This window comes from Hyperolius riggenbachi, chromosome 8 (assembly GCF_040937935.1).
Source record: "Hyperolius riggenbachi isolate aHypRig1 chromosome 8, aHypRig1.pri, whole genome shotgun sequence".
Classification (NCBI taxonomy): domain Eukaryota; kingdom Metazoa; phylum Chordata; class Amphibia; order Anura; family Hyperoliidae; genus Hyperolius; species Hyperolius riggenbachi.
In genome coordinates, this window is record NC_090653.1 from 220,487,486 (window position 1) to 220,504,095 (window position 16,610).

The following is a 16,610-nucleotide window of genomic DNA, read 5'->3' on the forward strand; positions in this document are numbered from 1 at the left end:
AGACTGCTATATTTATTCCCTTTAGTCACAGATTAAAACTAGTCCTTGGTAAGAGTACTTGTAAAAGGTAAAGACCAGAACAAAGAACATCTATCAGGCCCTAGGCAATGTAACTGTGGGTCCATGTAAGAATGATGTGCAGGTACTCTGCAGGGGAAGGAGGAGATTCTTCCTCTATTACACATTCTTCATGCACAATCTGAACAAGGTTTATGGGTGATAGACAACACCTCTGTGTTCAATGTGCACAACGTTCTCAGTGGATTCCCTGCAGCTCTGTGGGACGTGCATATGTATGTGTAACAAAGTAAACCTGAGACAAATGAAATTAAAGTTTTATACAAACCTGGGGCTTCCTCCAGCCCCCTCGCTTTCCTCCTCTGCCACCCGGATCTTCTGCTATTAGTCCAGGCACTTGAGCCAGTCTGGCGTGGTGTGCATGAACACACTCCGCCGCGAGCGTACTACATGTGCGCAGCACTATTGCGCAGGTGCAGAACGCTCATGGCTGTGGAAGCGGCAAGCAGCCGTACAGCGCTGACTGGCTGAATTACCAGGACTCATAGCAGAAGATCCAAGTGGTGGAGGTGGACAGCGAGGGACTCATTAGCCTGAAGGGGGATGAAAGAAGCCCCAGGTATGTATAAAACTTTTCTTTTCATCCTTCTCAAGGACCATTTAATTTGTAGTCACCAAACCAAATTTTAACCACATATTAGATTATTTGGTTTCATGAGTACATTTGCATAAATTAGAATCAACGCAGAATTATTTCCATCTCATTGACCATCTCTTTTAGTGACACGGCTACACATCAGGCTTTATACTTACAGCATAGATGTTATTTCGTATATATAAGAGATTCCTGTGTACACATCATATATATTGTACAGTCACAATCAGATGTGTATATCTGACTTTAAAAATACGGGGACTGCTTTATTGAAGCAGCACAAGTAACTAAGTTTGATTGGTTTATTTCATTTTGTGGACTAAGCACAGCTATTACTGTATGTAGAAATTATTTATGATGACTATTATCTGAGAAATAGAACATTTTATCATATTTTCTATTTTAATTACAGTTTAAAGAGACTCTGTAACAAATTGTTTATCTTTATTTCTTCTATGCTATAAGTTCCTATGCCTTTTCTAATGTGGTCTGGCTTACTGCAGCTTTTCCTAATTGCACAGTAGCTGTGTTATCTCTGTTATATGATCTAATCTTCTCTCTATAGTCGGCACAGTCAGGCTGAGGCAGTCAGACTGGAATGTGCAGGGCTGCTTGTGATTAGCTAGAAGCTGTACACACCCCCTGCAGGCTCTGTGTGACTAACACACTCTGCTTAGCTGAGCCTATTAGAAGCTGGTTAGTTTGTTTGTAAACACTGCCTAAAACTGGCAATTACAAGCCAGGTTTGCAGCAGAGAATGGCAGAAACAGCACAGAGGGGACCAGGAGCACATAATGAATAGAATGGTATGCTTTTTATTGTAAGAATTTCAGAGTACAGATTCTCTTTAAATTCATTAGGAGTCGGTGCATTTTTTCCCCGACTCCAACTCCAGGCACCCAAAATTGCCCCGACTCCACAGCCCTGGTAAAAAGTTGCTTTTCAAAAAAAAAAAAAAAAGCAGAGAAGCAGCAGCACAAGAAATTAGGCAAGCAGCATTTTTTTTATAAATGGAGAATGATGGCTCCCTCCTGGACCCTCCATATTATGCAAACTTCAGGTTTGAATGACCGTCATGACGAATCCATTCGTGGGCAGTCGTTGCAATCTCCATTGACCACCACGCTAATTACCGCAATCGTTCAACATCAGATGGATCAGGGAACGATCGCTCTCCTCATCTTTCATCATCACATATAGCCTGGTCCATCTTCCGCTGTCTTTGTAGCTAATTCAGCTTAATACTAGAACTACTATACTAAACACTTACTACAAAACTACACAAAAAGGAGTTTATTACTTACTGATCCAAATGCCAGTCCCAGAACTGCTCATGCTGCTACCACATGGCGACTCCACTCTCCCATTCCCCCCCCCCAGAATAATAGCAGCCTGTACTGAGATCCTGATGTACAAGCAGCACTTGTAGACAGCATGAGAACTTCTGCACTAGCCCTGTGTCGAGCAAGTGATAAACTGTTCCTTGTGTAGTCTTATAATTAGTGCAGTTGATACTAGCAAAGGAAGTGACTGAAAGGGTAAGAGGAGGAGTGCAATAATGCAACTATCCCTTTACTGAACAATGGTTACTTTTCCAAATAACTGAAGTAACAACATCAGTATGCTAGATCAGTCAAATTGTCCGCAATCAATATTGAAAACATGCCGCATTGCTAAACTTGACCTGTAGCTCTCTGCTTTTCTGCAGCTCTCCTTTACTAGGAGCCTGCAAAACTACTACAAACAGGGCCAGTTTAAGGTGCCATGAGGTAAACTTAAGCTGCCCCCCCCTCCTGAATGGTTAGTCCCCAGCCACTCCATGCTGCTCCACTGATTCCCAATAGTTACACCCTTGACAGAGAACCTGAAGTGAGAGATATACAGGGGCTGTCACCTTCATTCCCTATTAATTTTGAAACCTTATAACCATAAAATTATAATTTGAAAACAAGGAAACAGAATGCATTCCTATACGGTTTAGTCTGCCCAATGGTGACATCTAAGCAAAACTAGATGAATTAACAACCAATCTTTTGGTGTATTTATCTCTGTGAACATATGCAAAACAGGGCATAAATCATTCTCTATTACCATTTGACAGGCTATAAGCAAGGAAATCAGTGGATATCAGCCCTGAGTTAATAATAAGAGACTTAGGTGACACTTAGACTATGGGGTGGTAAAACTGGCTCAGATAACCAGTCCATGCTGCCCCGGAAACCAATCAGTTCACCTCTTTTATTTTGCAGAATAAAGAATATCTGACTGGCTGCTGGAGCGTTCCTCCTTCAGGCACTTTAGTGCACGAAGACATGAGTCGTCTGCCAGGAATTTGTATAAACAAGCAAATGGACACTTTTTTTCAAGATACTTTTAGGTGTTTAGTGGCACCAGATATTACAAAAAACTCATCTTAAAACATCATTATCATTATTCATGTAGTGTCACAATGTATAGAATAATGCAGACAATAGCAGGGAGCATAAACATACAGGTAGTATATATGTACAAACAGAACATCCAGCAACACAGGTACAAAATACATACATACTTCATGTATCAATACCAGTACATGTTCATTTGATAAAGTACAGCAGAAACAGGAAACACTGAGGGGAGGACTTTGCTGATGTGAGCTTACAATGTAGAGCAAGGGGTGACAAGTTTAACTGCATAAGGGGACAAAATTTTAAACACAGTGTAAGTCATGGGCCAAATTGTTTAAATTTTTCATTTTATTGAATCGTCCCAAACTGGCGATAAATATATATTTTAATACAACAATATCGAGGAAAATAATAGCATTTCTACATATACAGTGGTGTGAAAAACTATTTGCCCCCTTACTGATTTCTTATTCTTTTGCATGTTTGTCACACTTAAATGTTTCTGCTCATCAAAAATCGTTAACTATTAGTCAAAGATAACATAATTGAACACAAAATGCAGTTTAAAATGATGGTTTTTATTAGTTAGTGAGAAAAAAAAACTCAAAACCTACATGGCCTTGTGTGAAAAAGTGATTGCCCCCCTTGTTAAAAAAATAACTGTGGTTTATCACACCTGAGTTCAATTTCTGTAGTCACCCCCAGGCCTGATTACTGCCACACCTGTTTCAATCAAGAAATCACTTAAATAGGAGCTATCTGACACAGAGAAGTAGACCAAAAGCACCTCAAAAGCTAGACATCATGCCAAGATCCAAAAAAATTCAGGAACAAATGAGAACAAAGTACTGTAATTGAGATCTATCAGTCTGGTAAAGGTTATAAAGCCATTTCTAAAGCTTTGGGACTCCAGCGAACCACAGTGAGAGCCATTATCCACAAATGGCAAAAACATGGAACAGTGATGAACCTTCCCAGGAGTGGCCGGCCGACCAAAATTACCCCAAGAGCGCAGAGAAAACTCATCCGAGAGGCCACAAAAGACCTCAGGACAACATCTAAAGAACTGCAGGCCTCACTTGCCTCAATTAAGGTCAGTGTTCACAACTCCACCATAAGAAAGAGACTGGGCAAAAACAGCCTGCATGGCAGATATCCAAAGAGTAAACCACTTTTAAGCAAAAAGAACATTAAGGCTCGTCTCAATTTTGCTAAAAAAAATCTTAATGATTGCTAAGACTTTTGGGAAAATACCTTGTGGACCGACGAGACAAAAGTTGAACTTTTTGGAAGGTGCGTGTCCCGTTACATCTGGCGTAGAAGTAACACAGCATTTCAGCAAAAGAACATACCAACAGTAAAATATGATGGTGGTAGTGTGATGGTCTGGGGTTGTTTTGCTGCTTCAAGACCTGGAAGGCTTGCTGTGATAGATGGAACCATGAATTCTACTATCTACCAAAAAATCCTGAAGGAGAATGTCCGGCCATCTGTTTGTCAACTCAAGCTGAAGCGATCTTGGGTGCTGCAGCAGGACAATGACCCAAAACACACCAGCAAATCCACCTCTGAATGGCTGAAGAAAAACAAAATGAAGACTTTGGAGTGGCCTAGTCAAAGTCCTGACCTGAATCCTATTGAGATGTTGTGGCATGACCTTAAAAAGGCGGTTCATGCTAGAAAACTCTCAAATAAAGCTGAATTACAACAATTCTGCAATGATGAGTGGGCCAAAATTCCTCCAGTGCGCTGTAAAAGACTCGCTGCAAGTTATCGCAAACGCTTGATTGCAGTTATTGCTGCTAAGGGTGACCAAACCAGTTATTAGGTTCAGGGGGCAATCACTTTTTCACACAGGGCCATGTAGGTTTTGAGCTTTTTTTCTCACTAAATAATAAAAACCATCATTTAAAACTGCATTTTGTGTTCAATTATGTTATTTTTGACTAATAGTTAACGGTTTTTGATGAGCAGAAACATTTAAGCGTGACAAACATGCAAAAGAATAAGAAATAAGGAAGGGGGCAAATAGTTTTTCACACCACTGTATAACGTAGGATATTTCATTAACTAAAAATAATTTTGATTGATTGATCGAAAGTGAATATCGGCTAAATCTACAAGCCCAAAGAGCCTCGTTTCCAATACGTTTGAAGATGCAGCATTTTCCCGAGTGCCACATGCTGCAGTTTTCCGTAGCACACATCCCATCCATATAGCCATGCATGGCTATAGCGATTGGGCTGTGGCTTCGCAGCAGCACAGTTGCACAGTTATTTGGGTTGAAAAAAGATGGCAATATACAAATATGTGTTGCACTCATCCACTAGGAATGTGCTGTGGGCAGGCATAATATAGATTCAAAGAAAAGAGGAAAGATCTCCCCAGATTACCAGCACTACTCCAGGGTATAGTCAAAAAGTATAACAAGTTTATTATATCATCTCAAAACACATATAGCAGTTGTATGCACACACGATTAAAAACCATCCACACCCTTCTAAGGATAATGAATAATATCTGCATAAATGTACAAGTTGATACCTGGTAGAACCTTATCTACACCCCCCGTTATCAATTTGATACTGTGCATGATTGAACCCATGTTTAGAATAAAGTGCTAAACAGTGAGCAAAGTGAAACAAAGTGTATACACAGAAAACAGTAAACCATGGCCATCTACTTAAATGTTACTGGTGGTGGCTGGTGAAAGACATAGGAGTAAATATATACTTCACCCAGGTTTTGGTAGACCAGAAATCCCAAGGAGAGTGTGAGCATCTCGGTATGCAGGGTGGACAAGACAACACTTGATCACAGTACTTTATCAAAGCCCCTTTTGCTTTTATTACAGCCTCAAGTCTATTGGGATACTCATCTGCCAACATTGCACATCTACACATTGCACTATTTGCTAAATCTTCTATACAGAACTGTTCAAACTTAAAGTGGTCACTAACGATACAATGTACTTAACGATTGTTTACGGACGATCATATGAACCATCAGAAATGATCTTTGGGACCACTAACCGACAATAATATCCTAACCATTCTGATCACATTGATGGATGGATCCGAAAATGGTATCAATTGAATTAATCTGATCAGATTGGTTACGAGATTTTCATCCATTAGTGATCCCAAATGATCATTTCCGATCATTCATATGACTAATCATTCGTAAATGATCGTTCACTGAATTGTATCATTAGTGGCCACCTCTAGCCAAACTGGTTAGAGACCAGTGGTGGAGTACAATTGCCAAGCCATTCCAGTAGGGTTTAAATCTGGGGTCTGACTATGCCAGGCAAGGACATTCACCCTCTTCTCCTTCAGCAACTGTGTGATCAGTTATAATCAGTGCTGTGGATCATTGCCATGTTGGAAAGTGAAACTTCTTCCTATGACAACTTTCTGGGAGAGGGCAGCAGATATTACTGAAGGGTTGGATGGTATTCACCAAATTCATTTTTTTTCTTTTATCCTGACAAGCATCCCAGTCCCTGTTGCAGAGAAACATCCGCACAACAGGACGCTACAGCCTGCATGATTTACTATAGGTAAGGTGTTCTCTGGACAGTGTCGGACTGGGAGTTGAAAAAGCTTAGGAAATCCACCTGCTGGCCAAGCAGCAGAAACCCTGTGTTATCACTCCCAATAGAAATCTGCAGCAAGTCTTCACTGTGATCAGCAACACATGATTACTGCTGCTTGGCCAGCCAGTGGATTTCCTCAGTTTTTCCACCTCTCAGTCCAACATTGTCTTTGGATGGTAAGCTGTCTTGCCCTTTCACACGATATGCTGTTTGGTGTTGAGGCCTAACAGTTTGATTTTGGTGTCACCTGACTATAATAGCATTCCTTTTAGCCACAGAGTTTTTAAGGAGACTCTGTAAAAACATTTTTAGCCTTATTTCTTCTATCCTATAAGTTCCTATGCCTGTTCTAATGTGGTCTGTCTTACTGCAGCCTTTCCTAGTTGCACAGTGGCTGTATTATCTCTGTTATATAATCTAATCTTCTTTCCTTTGTCAGCTTTGCCGGCTCAGACAGGAATGTGCTGCTCTGCTGTGATAGGTAGAAGTTATACACCCTCTCCACGCCTCCGGCAGGCTCTGTATGAGTCACAGACTGAGCTTCTCTCAGCCTATCACATGCTGGTTAGCAGTGATGTTTTTTGTTTGTAAACACTGCCTAAAACTGGCAATTACAAGCCAGGATTGCAGCAGGGAGTGGCAGAAACAGCACAGAGGGGCTTAAGAGAACATAATGAATAGAATGGTATGCTTTTTATTGTAAGACTTTTAGAGTACAGATTCTCTTTAAGAAACATTTTGGCAAAGTTCCATTGAAACTTAACATGGTCCTTCTTGAAGAGTGTTTTTTTTTTTTTGCAGCCCTTTCATTGATACATTGTTGTCTGCACACAATGGTCACGCTTTGTCAAGAATTTATGTAATTGATTCAAAGTTGCCAAAGGCAACTGAAGACACTCTGACCAGTTTCCTCCTCACTTTACCATCCATTTTGGAGGGACAACCTAGTCCAGGAAGGATCAGAGTATTATCAAATATTTTCCACATTTAAATTTTAACTTCACTGTTTTCCTGGGGATCGATAAAGCAATTGAATATTTTTCTATCCATCTACTAACTTATTTCTGCTTACAACTTTATCCCTGAGATATTCTGACAGCGCTTTTTCAGCCATAGTTGATTGTTTGCTTTCAGTTGCACTACCAATCACTTGAATGCTCCAGGAATGCTTGACTTTATGCAGAACTAATCAAAATGACTACAAATGATCACATGTGAAAGTCTTTTAGCTTGAGGTGCAATTTAGGAGGTGGTTAGTTACACCAGATTGCGATTACAAATGCTTTTTAAAAGGGGATATTGCTTTATCCATCTCAATGATCCATTTTTTTAATTCCCTAAACTATTATACAGAATATTTCAACTTATTTTAAGTTGCATTGAGTAAATACAGCTGAAAAAAATGTTATTTGTGTGTCTTCATTTCAGGCTTTAATGCAGCAAAATGTGAATATTTAGAAAAGGTGGATTCTTTTGTATAACCGCTGTACCTCTATTATACTGAAACTAGCAATCCACTATTCAAATGATTTAAAAGTATGTAAAGGCAGGTACACTAACCGGTATCCTTTATATCATGTAAAAATCAATATCTGACTGATATTAACCACTTCACCTCCAAGGGTTTTTCCTCTGTCAGTGCTCTTTCCATTATTATTATTTAGTATTTATATAGCGCCGACATCTTCCACAGCGCTGTACAGAGTATATTGTCTTAAATGAAGAAAAAGATCCGCACCACCTTCAGAAAAGCTTAGTCTATTTTATTGGAAAAAGACACACAAGTTTAAAAAGAACTTTAAGGCAGGACAGGCCACTGTTTCGGGCTCCTGCCCATCTTCATGCTGCCTAGTTCTGAAGTAACATACAAAAACAGGACCTGATGGGAAACAGCCTATTTAAATGAGGCGTGACTAGATATTTAAATAGGCTGTTTCCCATCAGGTCCTCTAATTAGTATATACTCAGTGATTGGTTGTTTCTCTGTATATATGTTGGTGTTTTTGTATGTTACTTCAGAACTAGGCAGCATGAAGATGGGGAGGAGCCTGAAACAGTGGACTGCCCTGCCTTAAAGTTCTTTTTAAACTTGTGTATGTCTTTTTCCAATAAGCACAGACTAACCAGCAAGCTCATGGTGACCCAGAACTCATTGGGGTGTGTAAGGGACTGCAATGGTCCTAAAAGCCCCCTTACTAAGATGTTAAGAAAAACAAAAGTTTGCTTTCCTAAAACAGAAAGAATTTGCGATAATTCAGGTTGGAGTGAGCTCGAGATGTCTCCCAGGCACCACTGCTGAATATATGCAAATTAACAGCTTCTAAGGGTACAATGGTTAATTTGCATATATTCAGCAGTGGTGCCTGGGAGACATCTCGAGCTCACTCCAACCTGAATTATCGCAAATTCTTTCTGTTTTAGGAAAGCAAACTTTTGTTTTTCCAATAAAAAAGACTAAGCTTTTCTGAAGGTGGTGCGGATCTTTTTCTTCATTTGCTACAGTTTGAGTCCCATGGTGTCCGGGACTATTGGATCTGCACACCTGACCATCTGAGATTGATGGAAGCCAAGTAAGTGCGACTCCACACTCAAAATTACTGCAGAGTATATTGTCTTGTCACTTAACTGTCCCTCTGAGGGGTTTACAATCTAATCCCTACCATAGTCCTATGTCTATGTAACTATTGTGTAGTGTATGTATTGTAGTCTAGGACCAATTTAGGGAGGAAGCCAATTAACTTATCTGTATGCTTTTGGGATGTGGGAGGAAACTGGAGTACCCGGAGGAAACCCACACAGACACGGGGAGAACATACAAACCCCTTGCTGATGTTGACCTGGCTGGGATTTAAACCGGGGACCCAACGATACAAGGCGAGAGCACAAACCACTACGCCACCGTGCTGCCCATTCATTCGCCTATAACTTAATTACTACTTATCACAACGAAACAATCTATATCTTGTTTTTTTCGCCACCAATTAGGCTTTCTTTGGGGAGTAATTTTTCCTAAGACGCATTTTATTCTGTGTTTTAACAGAAAAAATACGAAAAAAAAATGGCCCGAGTGCTTCCGCAGACTTCCAAAGTATCCCACAGCGCGAGATTCAAACGGAGGAGCCTGCGGGGAAACAAGGAGACCGGCAGGAGAACGGGAAGGCTCTATAGAATCCAGAGCCTTCCCTCTCCTTAGGTGAGTCTCTGTTTTTTTTATTTTTAGTCTCTCTTCAGTATCACTTTAATCATTCACCTTGATAGTGAAATCTAATCTATAATAATAATTTTTAAGCCATCCGCTGTATGCATGTACTGGTATGTCCTTCCATCCTGCACTTGCCTCCCACTGCCCCGCTCCACTGATTGACTGAAGGGAAATATCTTTCTCCTGGAAATGAGCAACAGAATGCAGCATGCAGAAACCAGGAGGTATTTTCAAAATATTAACTGCTTAAAGTACAGATGTGCAATGTACAAAATGTTGTGCATTGTTAAAGGGACTACGGACACCTCTCATGCATATGCCTTTATGCCAGACGATTTCCAACGAAGTCGTGATATGACCCCTCTGGAGGAGTCTCTTGCAATGGTCATGCGTGTCACTTCCTCTTCCTGCTTCATTTTGTGATGCACTCCTCTAACAGAGAAGACAGGGGTGACCCGAAAGTTAACATAGCCAAGATGGCAGCCGCGATTGTTAATTTAAAATCGAATTAAAACTATTTGGTGTAGAATGGCGATTTAGGCATAAAATGAAAGAGGAGAGCACAAGCTACAGGTATGCATCTTTAAGTACTTTACTGAACTGGTCGGAGTCTTAAAGGCATGCCCATGAAAGGTGCTCGGAGTCCCTTTAATGAAGGCAAATTTTTGTTATTATGCAGTTAAAAAATGAGATGTTAAACTAGGGTTTTAACTACAGGTCTTACCTGTATTTGATCTTCTTCTTATACCGAAATCCCAACTAGATGTAATATCCAGTGACTGAGAATAAATATACCCTTGCGTTTCTCCATTTCCTTGCACCTGTGAGGTGTTGTCTGCAGGCACTGATGAGGAGTGCAGTTTTTCTAAGTCCACATCATGGTCAATCAGCACCATCTCACACATGCCAGTGTCATCGCTAGTAACATGTGACTGGCGGATATGGGCCAAAATAATCAAGGGATTGTCCAGAAAAGCCATGCTCTTCTCCCGTGGTACACGGGTTCCTCACAACTGTATCCAGTAATCCATAGAGAACTGTATCCTGCCAAACAAACCAAAGGTGCAAAGATAAACATTCCATGAAATAGTAGAGGGCTACGCAGGTAGCAGTTATTTACTGTAATTTTTTTTACAGGATGTATTCTAAAAAGCTTTTCTGGCAAGAACAAATCCGTCAATCCTAACACAGGATCCATAAACAAGCGGCTTTGTCATGTACTGTCACATTTAACATCTAGGCCGGAAAGAAAGCAGTCACCATAGTTCATGACTCATCTATCTTACTTCTGAAAGTCAATGCCTGAAAGCAAACAACGCTACTTCTTGCTTTCCTTCAAAGTATAACTGATTTCATCCATTTCCCCAAATTGTCCTTTATCAATCATGCAGATAATGGGCTTCTCTTTACCTGAAGTCTACCTGCTTGTGTGACAGCATCCCACATGCCTCTTTTCTGCTGCCCATGGCTGTATGTAGCAGTAAGGTATTAACAGGATTGAAGCCTGATGAAAGCTATACAGCTGAAAGCTTGCTTACTTATTCCAATAAATGGTATTATCCTGATTCAAAACTTCTTACTATGGCTTTATGTGACATTACTGACATGTGTGATATGCTATCTGCAGCAGGAACCCGATTAAATTGCAAATGGAATTTGCAAAGGGGTATAAGTATTTGCCCACATAGCCCACAGTGTATAGTTATTTTGTGGGCTTCATTGAGATCTTAGAATGTGGTGCTTATTTTCACCGACTGAGGCTGCTTAGTGACAAATCTGTTGCCCATATGTGTAGTAGAAAAACAAATACATTCTTCATCTTTTTTTTGTTTTAAATTGTTTTTAGGGGGATTATTCATGATGATATAATATGATAATCTAGCATATATACATATATTTATGGCAAATAAGACTTGTTGCCTTTATCCATAATCAAAGATTTTCGACTACGTCTTTCTACAGACTTGATTATGCAGAATTTTATGTTATAAACAAAAACCAAAGAAGTGATTCTGGACTTTAGGACCACCAAAAAGACCAATCCCATTCCAATAATGATCAATGCAGAGGCTGCGGCGGCGGGGAACGGATGACATCTACAGCCAATCTGAGTGCATTTTGTGGGGACATCTGCAGCCAATCTGAGTGCATTTTGTGGGGACATCTGCAGCCAATCTGAGTGCATTTTGTGGGGAAACTGCTGCTATTGTGGGGGGGGGGGGGGGGACTGCCGGCCCTCCAACATGTGGCCTGAAAAAAAACGGCCCTCCATGCCCACGAAGTTGGACAGCACTGCTCTAAGCCAAAGACCCTGAACAAGCATGCAGATCAGAGGTCTATGACAAATCTGACAAGATTAGCTGCATGCTTGTTTTAGGTGTTTGATTTAGACCCTATTGACCAGAAAGATCAGCAGGCCTTCCAGGCAACTGGCATTGTTTAAAAGGAAATACTGTAAATATGGCAACGTCCATAGGTCTCACATCTCAGGTTCTTTTTAAGGTTTCGGGAGTCACCATCGTAGCGGGCCTGCCCTGGGCTGACAATGCTTTAGCTGTAATTGGCAAAGCACAACAACGCCTCTACTAAAGAGATGTAAGTATTATACACACAAGGGTGGGTTGCAATAATCTGCAACCACCATTAGAGCCTATGGTAAAAAAACTATTCCTGCTCGCTATTTCAGGTCCACTTGGCAATCTGTGTTTGGTTACATTCCTTGGGTTGATTGGAAACACTGGTGTTTGCAATACAAGACCCTGAAGGGTTTTAACTAGTCTAAAATACATGATTTGAAGGCGCCATATGTATCTAACAACAAGGATATTAACTTTAGGAACTCTTCATGGTCCAGATGGATGGAGTGGTGGATGGTTAAGAGCCACCACATCCCAACAAGGCTACAATGTCAGCAAGGAGGTGGTGGAGTAATGTTTTGGGCTGGAATTATGGGAAGAGAGCTGTTTGGCCAGGACGAGAGCTGTTTAACCACTTAACGACCAGGTAACAGCGCCTGGTCGTTAGTGGTATAGCATGGAAACGGACGCTCATACGAGCAGCCTTTACATGCCAGTTCACGGAGGGTGCCTACGTGAACAGTGTGCGAGCCGACGATCGCGGCTTGCACACGTAATGTAAACACGCGGGGAAGAAATCGCAGCTGTTTACATCATACGCCGCTGCTGCGCGGCAGCGCCGTAAGGCAGATCGGCGATCCCCGGCCTCTGATTGGCCGGGGGATCGCCGGCAAATGATAGGTTGAAGCCTATCCCACAATGCACAGGACGGATATCCGTCCTGCGCCACCTAGGGAAAGAAGAGGAGGGAGGTAAGCGGAGGGAGGGCGGAAAACGCAGTGGTGGGGGGCTTTGAGGAGCCCCCCCGCTACTCACTAATGGCCGGCGGCGATCAGACCCCCCCAGCAGGACATCCCCCTAGTGGGGAAAAAAGGGGGAAGTCTGATCGCCCGGCCACAATCCTGATCGGTGCTGCGGGCTGTAGAGCCCACGCAGCACCGATCATTACAAACTAGTGTGGTCCTTAAGTGGTTAATGGATGCAAGAATTGTGAAGCTGCTATCAAATGTAACTTGCCCTGTTAAGATGTTTTTGATTGAAACAGCTTTTTGTTACAGTAAATTTGACCTCCTAATCCTGCAAGTTCATAAAATGACCATTTTTAGTTCTTTCCAACCCATAAAATGTTTTGAAAATCTATGGTGCGTAATCATTTGGAAAAGTGCATTTTAAACTTTGTATTTTTAAAAAAACATGGCGTTATCATTAGGAGGTTTATTCAATAACATTCAAATTACACTCTTATGGCTGATTACTCAAAAATGATGCTGACTGCCACTTATATCAACTATTTAGAAAAATCAGAGAAAATACAATTTGCATAATAAGTGTCCCTCCCCGGGCCACTAATAACTCTCCCTCCCTCTCCGGGCCACCAATAACCCTCCCTCCCCGTGTAACTAATAACCCTCCCTCCCCCGTCAACTATAAGCCGCCTACTAAATAACAAAAAAGGTAAATAACAATTAAACCGAAGCCGCTGCTAAATAACAAAAAATAAGGTAAAGAGCAATTAAACCGAAGCCACCCGCTAAATAACAACAACAACAACAAAAAAGTGAATACATTAATTAGAGCCAAAAACGGTAAAAAACAATTCAATCGGATCCTCCCGCTAAATAGCAGTAGCAGTTAGCCCCGGCACCCACTATTTAGTGGGTGCCCACTTTGGCCGCGCTTTTATTGTCTGCTTCTCCTATTTATTATTTGATAAGGTGGATGTAAGAAATCAAAAGATTTATGGAAATAGACTTTATTTTCGACTTCCTGATCGGTAGAGAAGGGTTACATTCTGCCGCTGTATCACAGGCTGGTAAAGAGATAATATGAGGGGTAGATTGAAACTAGAAGAAATTGCTTAAAGAGACTCTGAAGCGACTTTTAAAACAGCTTTTTACCTTATCTTCTACATGGGCATGTTTGCCCCTGCTATAACGCCTCTCTCCTGTGGCAGAATGAGGGGCCTTTACCCCCCAAATCCCCCCTGCAAAATCCACGACCAACTTGGTCGTAGATTTTGCTGCTCCTGGAGGCAGAGCTTCCGGCTGCAACTCTGCCTCCATGCGCGTCTATCAGCGGCGGATCTCCGCCTCTCCCCCGCCCCTCTCAGTGAAGGAAGACTAAGAGAGGCGGGGAGAGGCGGCTGATAGACGCGCTGAGAGGCAGGGCTGCGGCCGTTAGCCCTGCCTCAAGCAGGAAACGATCCCCGGGCACTACGGAGGGGATTTGGGGGTAAAGACCCCTCGTTCTGCCGCAGGAGAGCAGCGTTTTAGCAGGGGCAAACATGCCCATGTAGAATATAAGGTAAAAAGCTGTTTCAAAAGTCGCTTCAGAGTCTCTTTAACAAACAGTATGCAGCTTTGGGAGGTTTGGACAAGTCTGCCCTAAGCCAAGTGTATTAAATGATTGCAACCAAAATTACTTGTGCTATACTTTCTTAATGCTTCAATGCTCTATTCACGAAACTTCTCAAAAATGTCTTATTTATCACCTAATTGATAAAAGTAACCTTTCAGCACCTTTACTAGCAAAATAATCACTCAAGTTGTTCCTGATTAACTTCACTTCAATATTACTTTTCTTACCTTAATTATATTTTTGATCTTTGGGAGCTTGAAAATGTAACATAGATAAGGTGGTAATAGGTGAAAAAGCTTTGTGACTCATGCTCACTGTGTTCTTCTTTAAATGGAATTAAAATTACACAAATACGGCATTTCAGTCAAATATCAAATGACAACGGAACCTAACATAACATCTTAAACTATAACAATAAAAGAGAAAAATATGTATCTAATTTATCATAGTAAGCCCAGTACACAGGAAGACATAACTCATTCATGATCCAGTCCACGTTGCATCTCCTTTCCCAGGGCTCAAGTTAGAACGTACGTATGATAGACACACAAATCCTAAATTAAAGTAGACAAACGCGCCCAGCTTGCATGCCGCCTTCTATCAATACGGCAAAATGCTAATTTCCTAATTAACAACCTAATTAGGTAATTATGGCGTTGCAGAAGGATGCTGCAATGAAATATGACAACATGGTCACCTCTTTATATGGCACCTGTGGGGCTTTTTCAGCTGTTACCCGCAAAGCCTGCGGTATCAATCGGAGAGCAGATGTCAAAAAGACCTTGGCATTTCTCAGCCTGGTGGATGACAGAGTGCCTGAGACAGCAATTGCTTAACTCCTTCCGTGCAACCCTAGAGTACAAACACAGCTCACCGTTCCAAAGTGATTTCTGGGAGGAAGGAAGGAACGTACCTTCTCGGGTCTATTTAGTTGTTTCAAAAGTGTCTCAAGTTTCTGTAATAGGACTCTGAGGTAATAATGGCTTAAGAAGCAGAAGAAATTCCAATTGCAAGCTTGAATTAATTGAGGCTTTGTTTACATGGACAACGCTTGGAAAACCGGGGTCATATGCAGTTGTCCAGGTGTTCTTCAAGAAATTATTGCATGGTGTAATGGTTAAGGCCACCGCCCCTGGTATAGAAGACATGAGTTCAAATCTCTTCTTATTCAGTAGGCCTGCACCTATTCAGTAGGAGTTCTTGGGCAAGACTCTCTAACAATGCTACTGCCTACTGATTGTGCTCTAGTGCCTGCCTTTCAATCGATTTAAGTCCAACTGGGGAAAAGTTCTACACAAATACTGAAATTATAATTAAGTGCATACTTGTTTTGTGGGCTTCATTGGGCATGCTTGTGGTTGAGATCTTAGAATGTGGTGTTTATTTTCACCGACTGAGGCCACTTGGTGACAATCTGTTGCCCATTTGTGTAGTAGAAACACAATAACAATATACATACAATTTTGTTTATATCTGTGTTGTTTTAAATTGTTTTTAGGTGGATTATTAATGATGAAATGTGACAATCTAGCACACATACATATATTTCTGGCAACTAAGCCTTTTTTATCATTAATCAAAGATTTTTACTAAGCCTTTCTACATAATTATGTAGAATTTTATGGTATAAAAGACCAAAGACGTGATTTAGGATTTTTGGACCTCCAAAAAAAAAAAACAATCACATATCAATAATGATCAATGCAGAGGCTGTGGAGAGAGTTTCTAGGTTTAAAGGGAACCCAAGGTGAGAGGGATGTTGTAACGACCGGTGTCAGCCAGAACAGATTTTCTGATTATTGGTGATCTGCAGTAT

The 16,610-nt window shown here is 41.1% G+C and overlaps 1 protein-coding gene across 1 annotated transcript in view; it reads right to left on the minus strand.

Annotated features, from left to right (window-relative positions):
* Positions 1-16,610, minus strand: part of MAPKAP1 (MAPK associated protein 1) — a 245,109-nt gene that overhangs the window by 203,298 nt on the left and 25,201 nt on the right. Inside the window, exon 2 of the mRNA XM_068247952.1 lies at positions 10,585-10,904. Coding sequence (XP_068104053.1) covers positions 10,585-10,840 — 256 coding nt within the window. The 5' untranslated portion in view covers positions 10,841-10,904. The remainder of the gene's footprint in view (positions 1-10,584; positions 10,905-16,610) is intronic.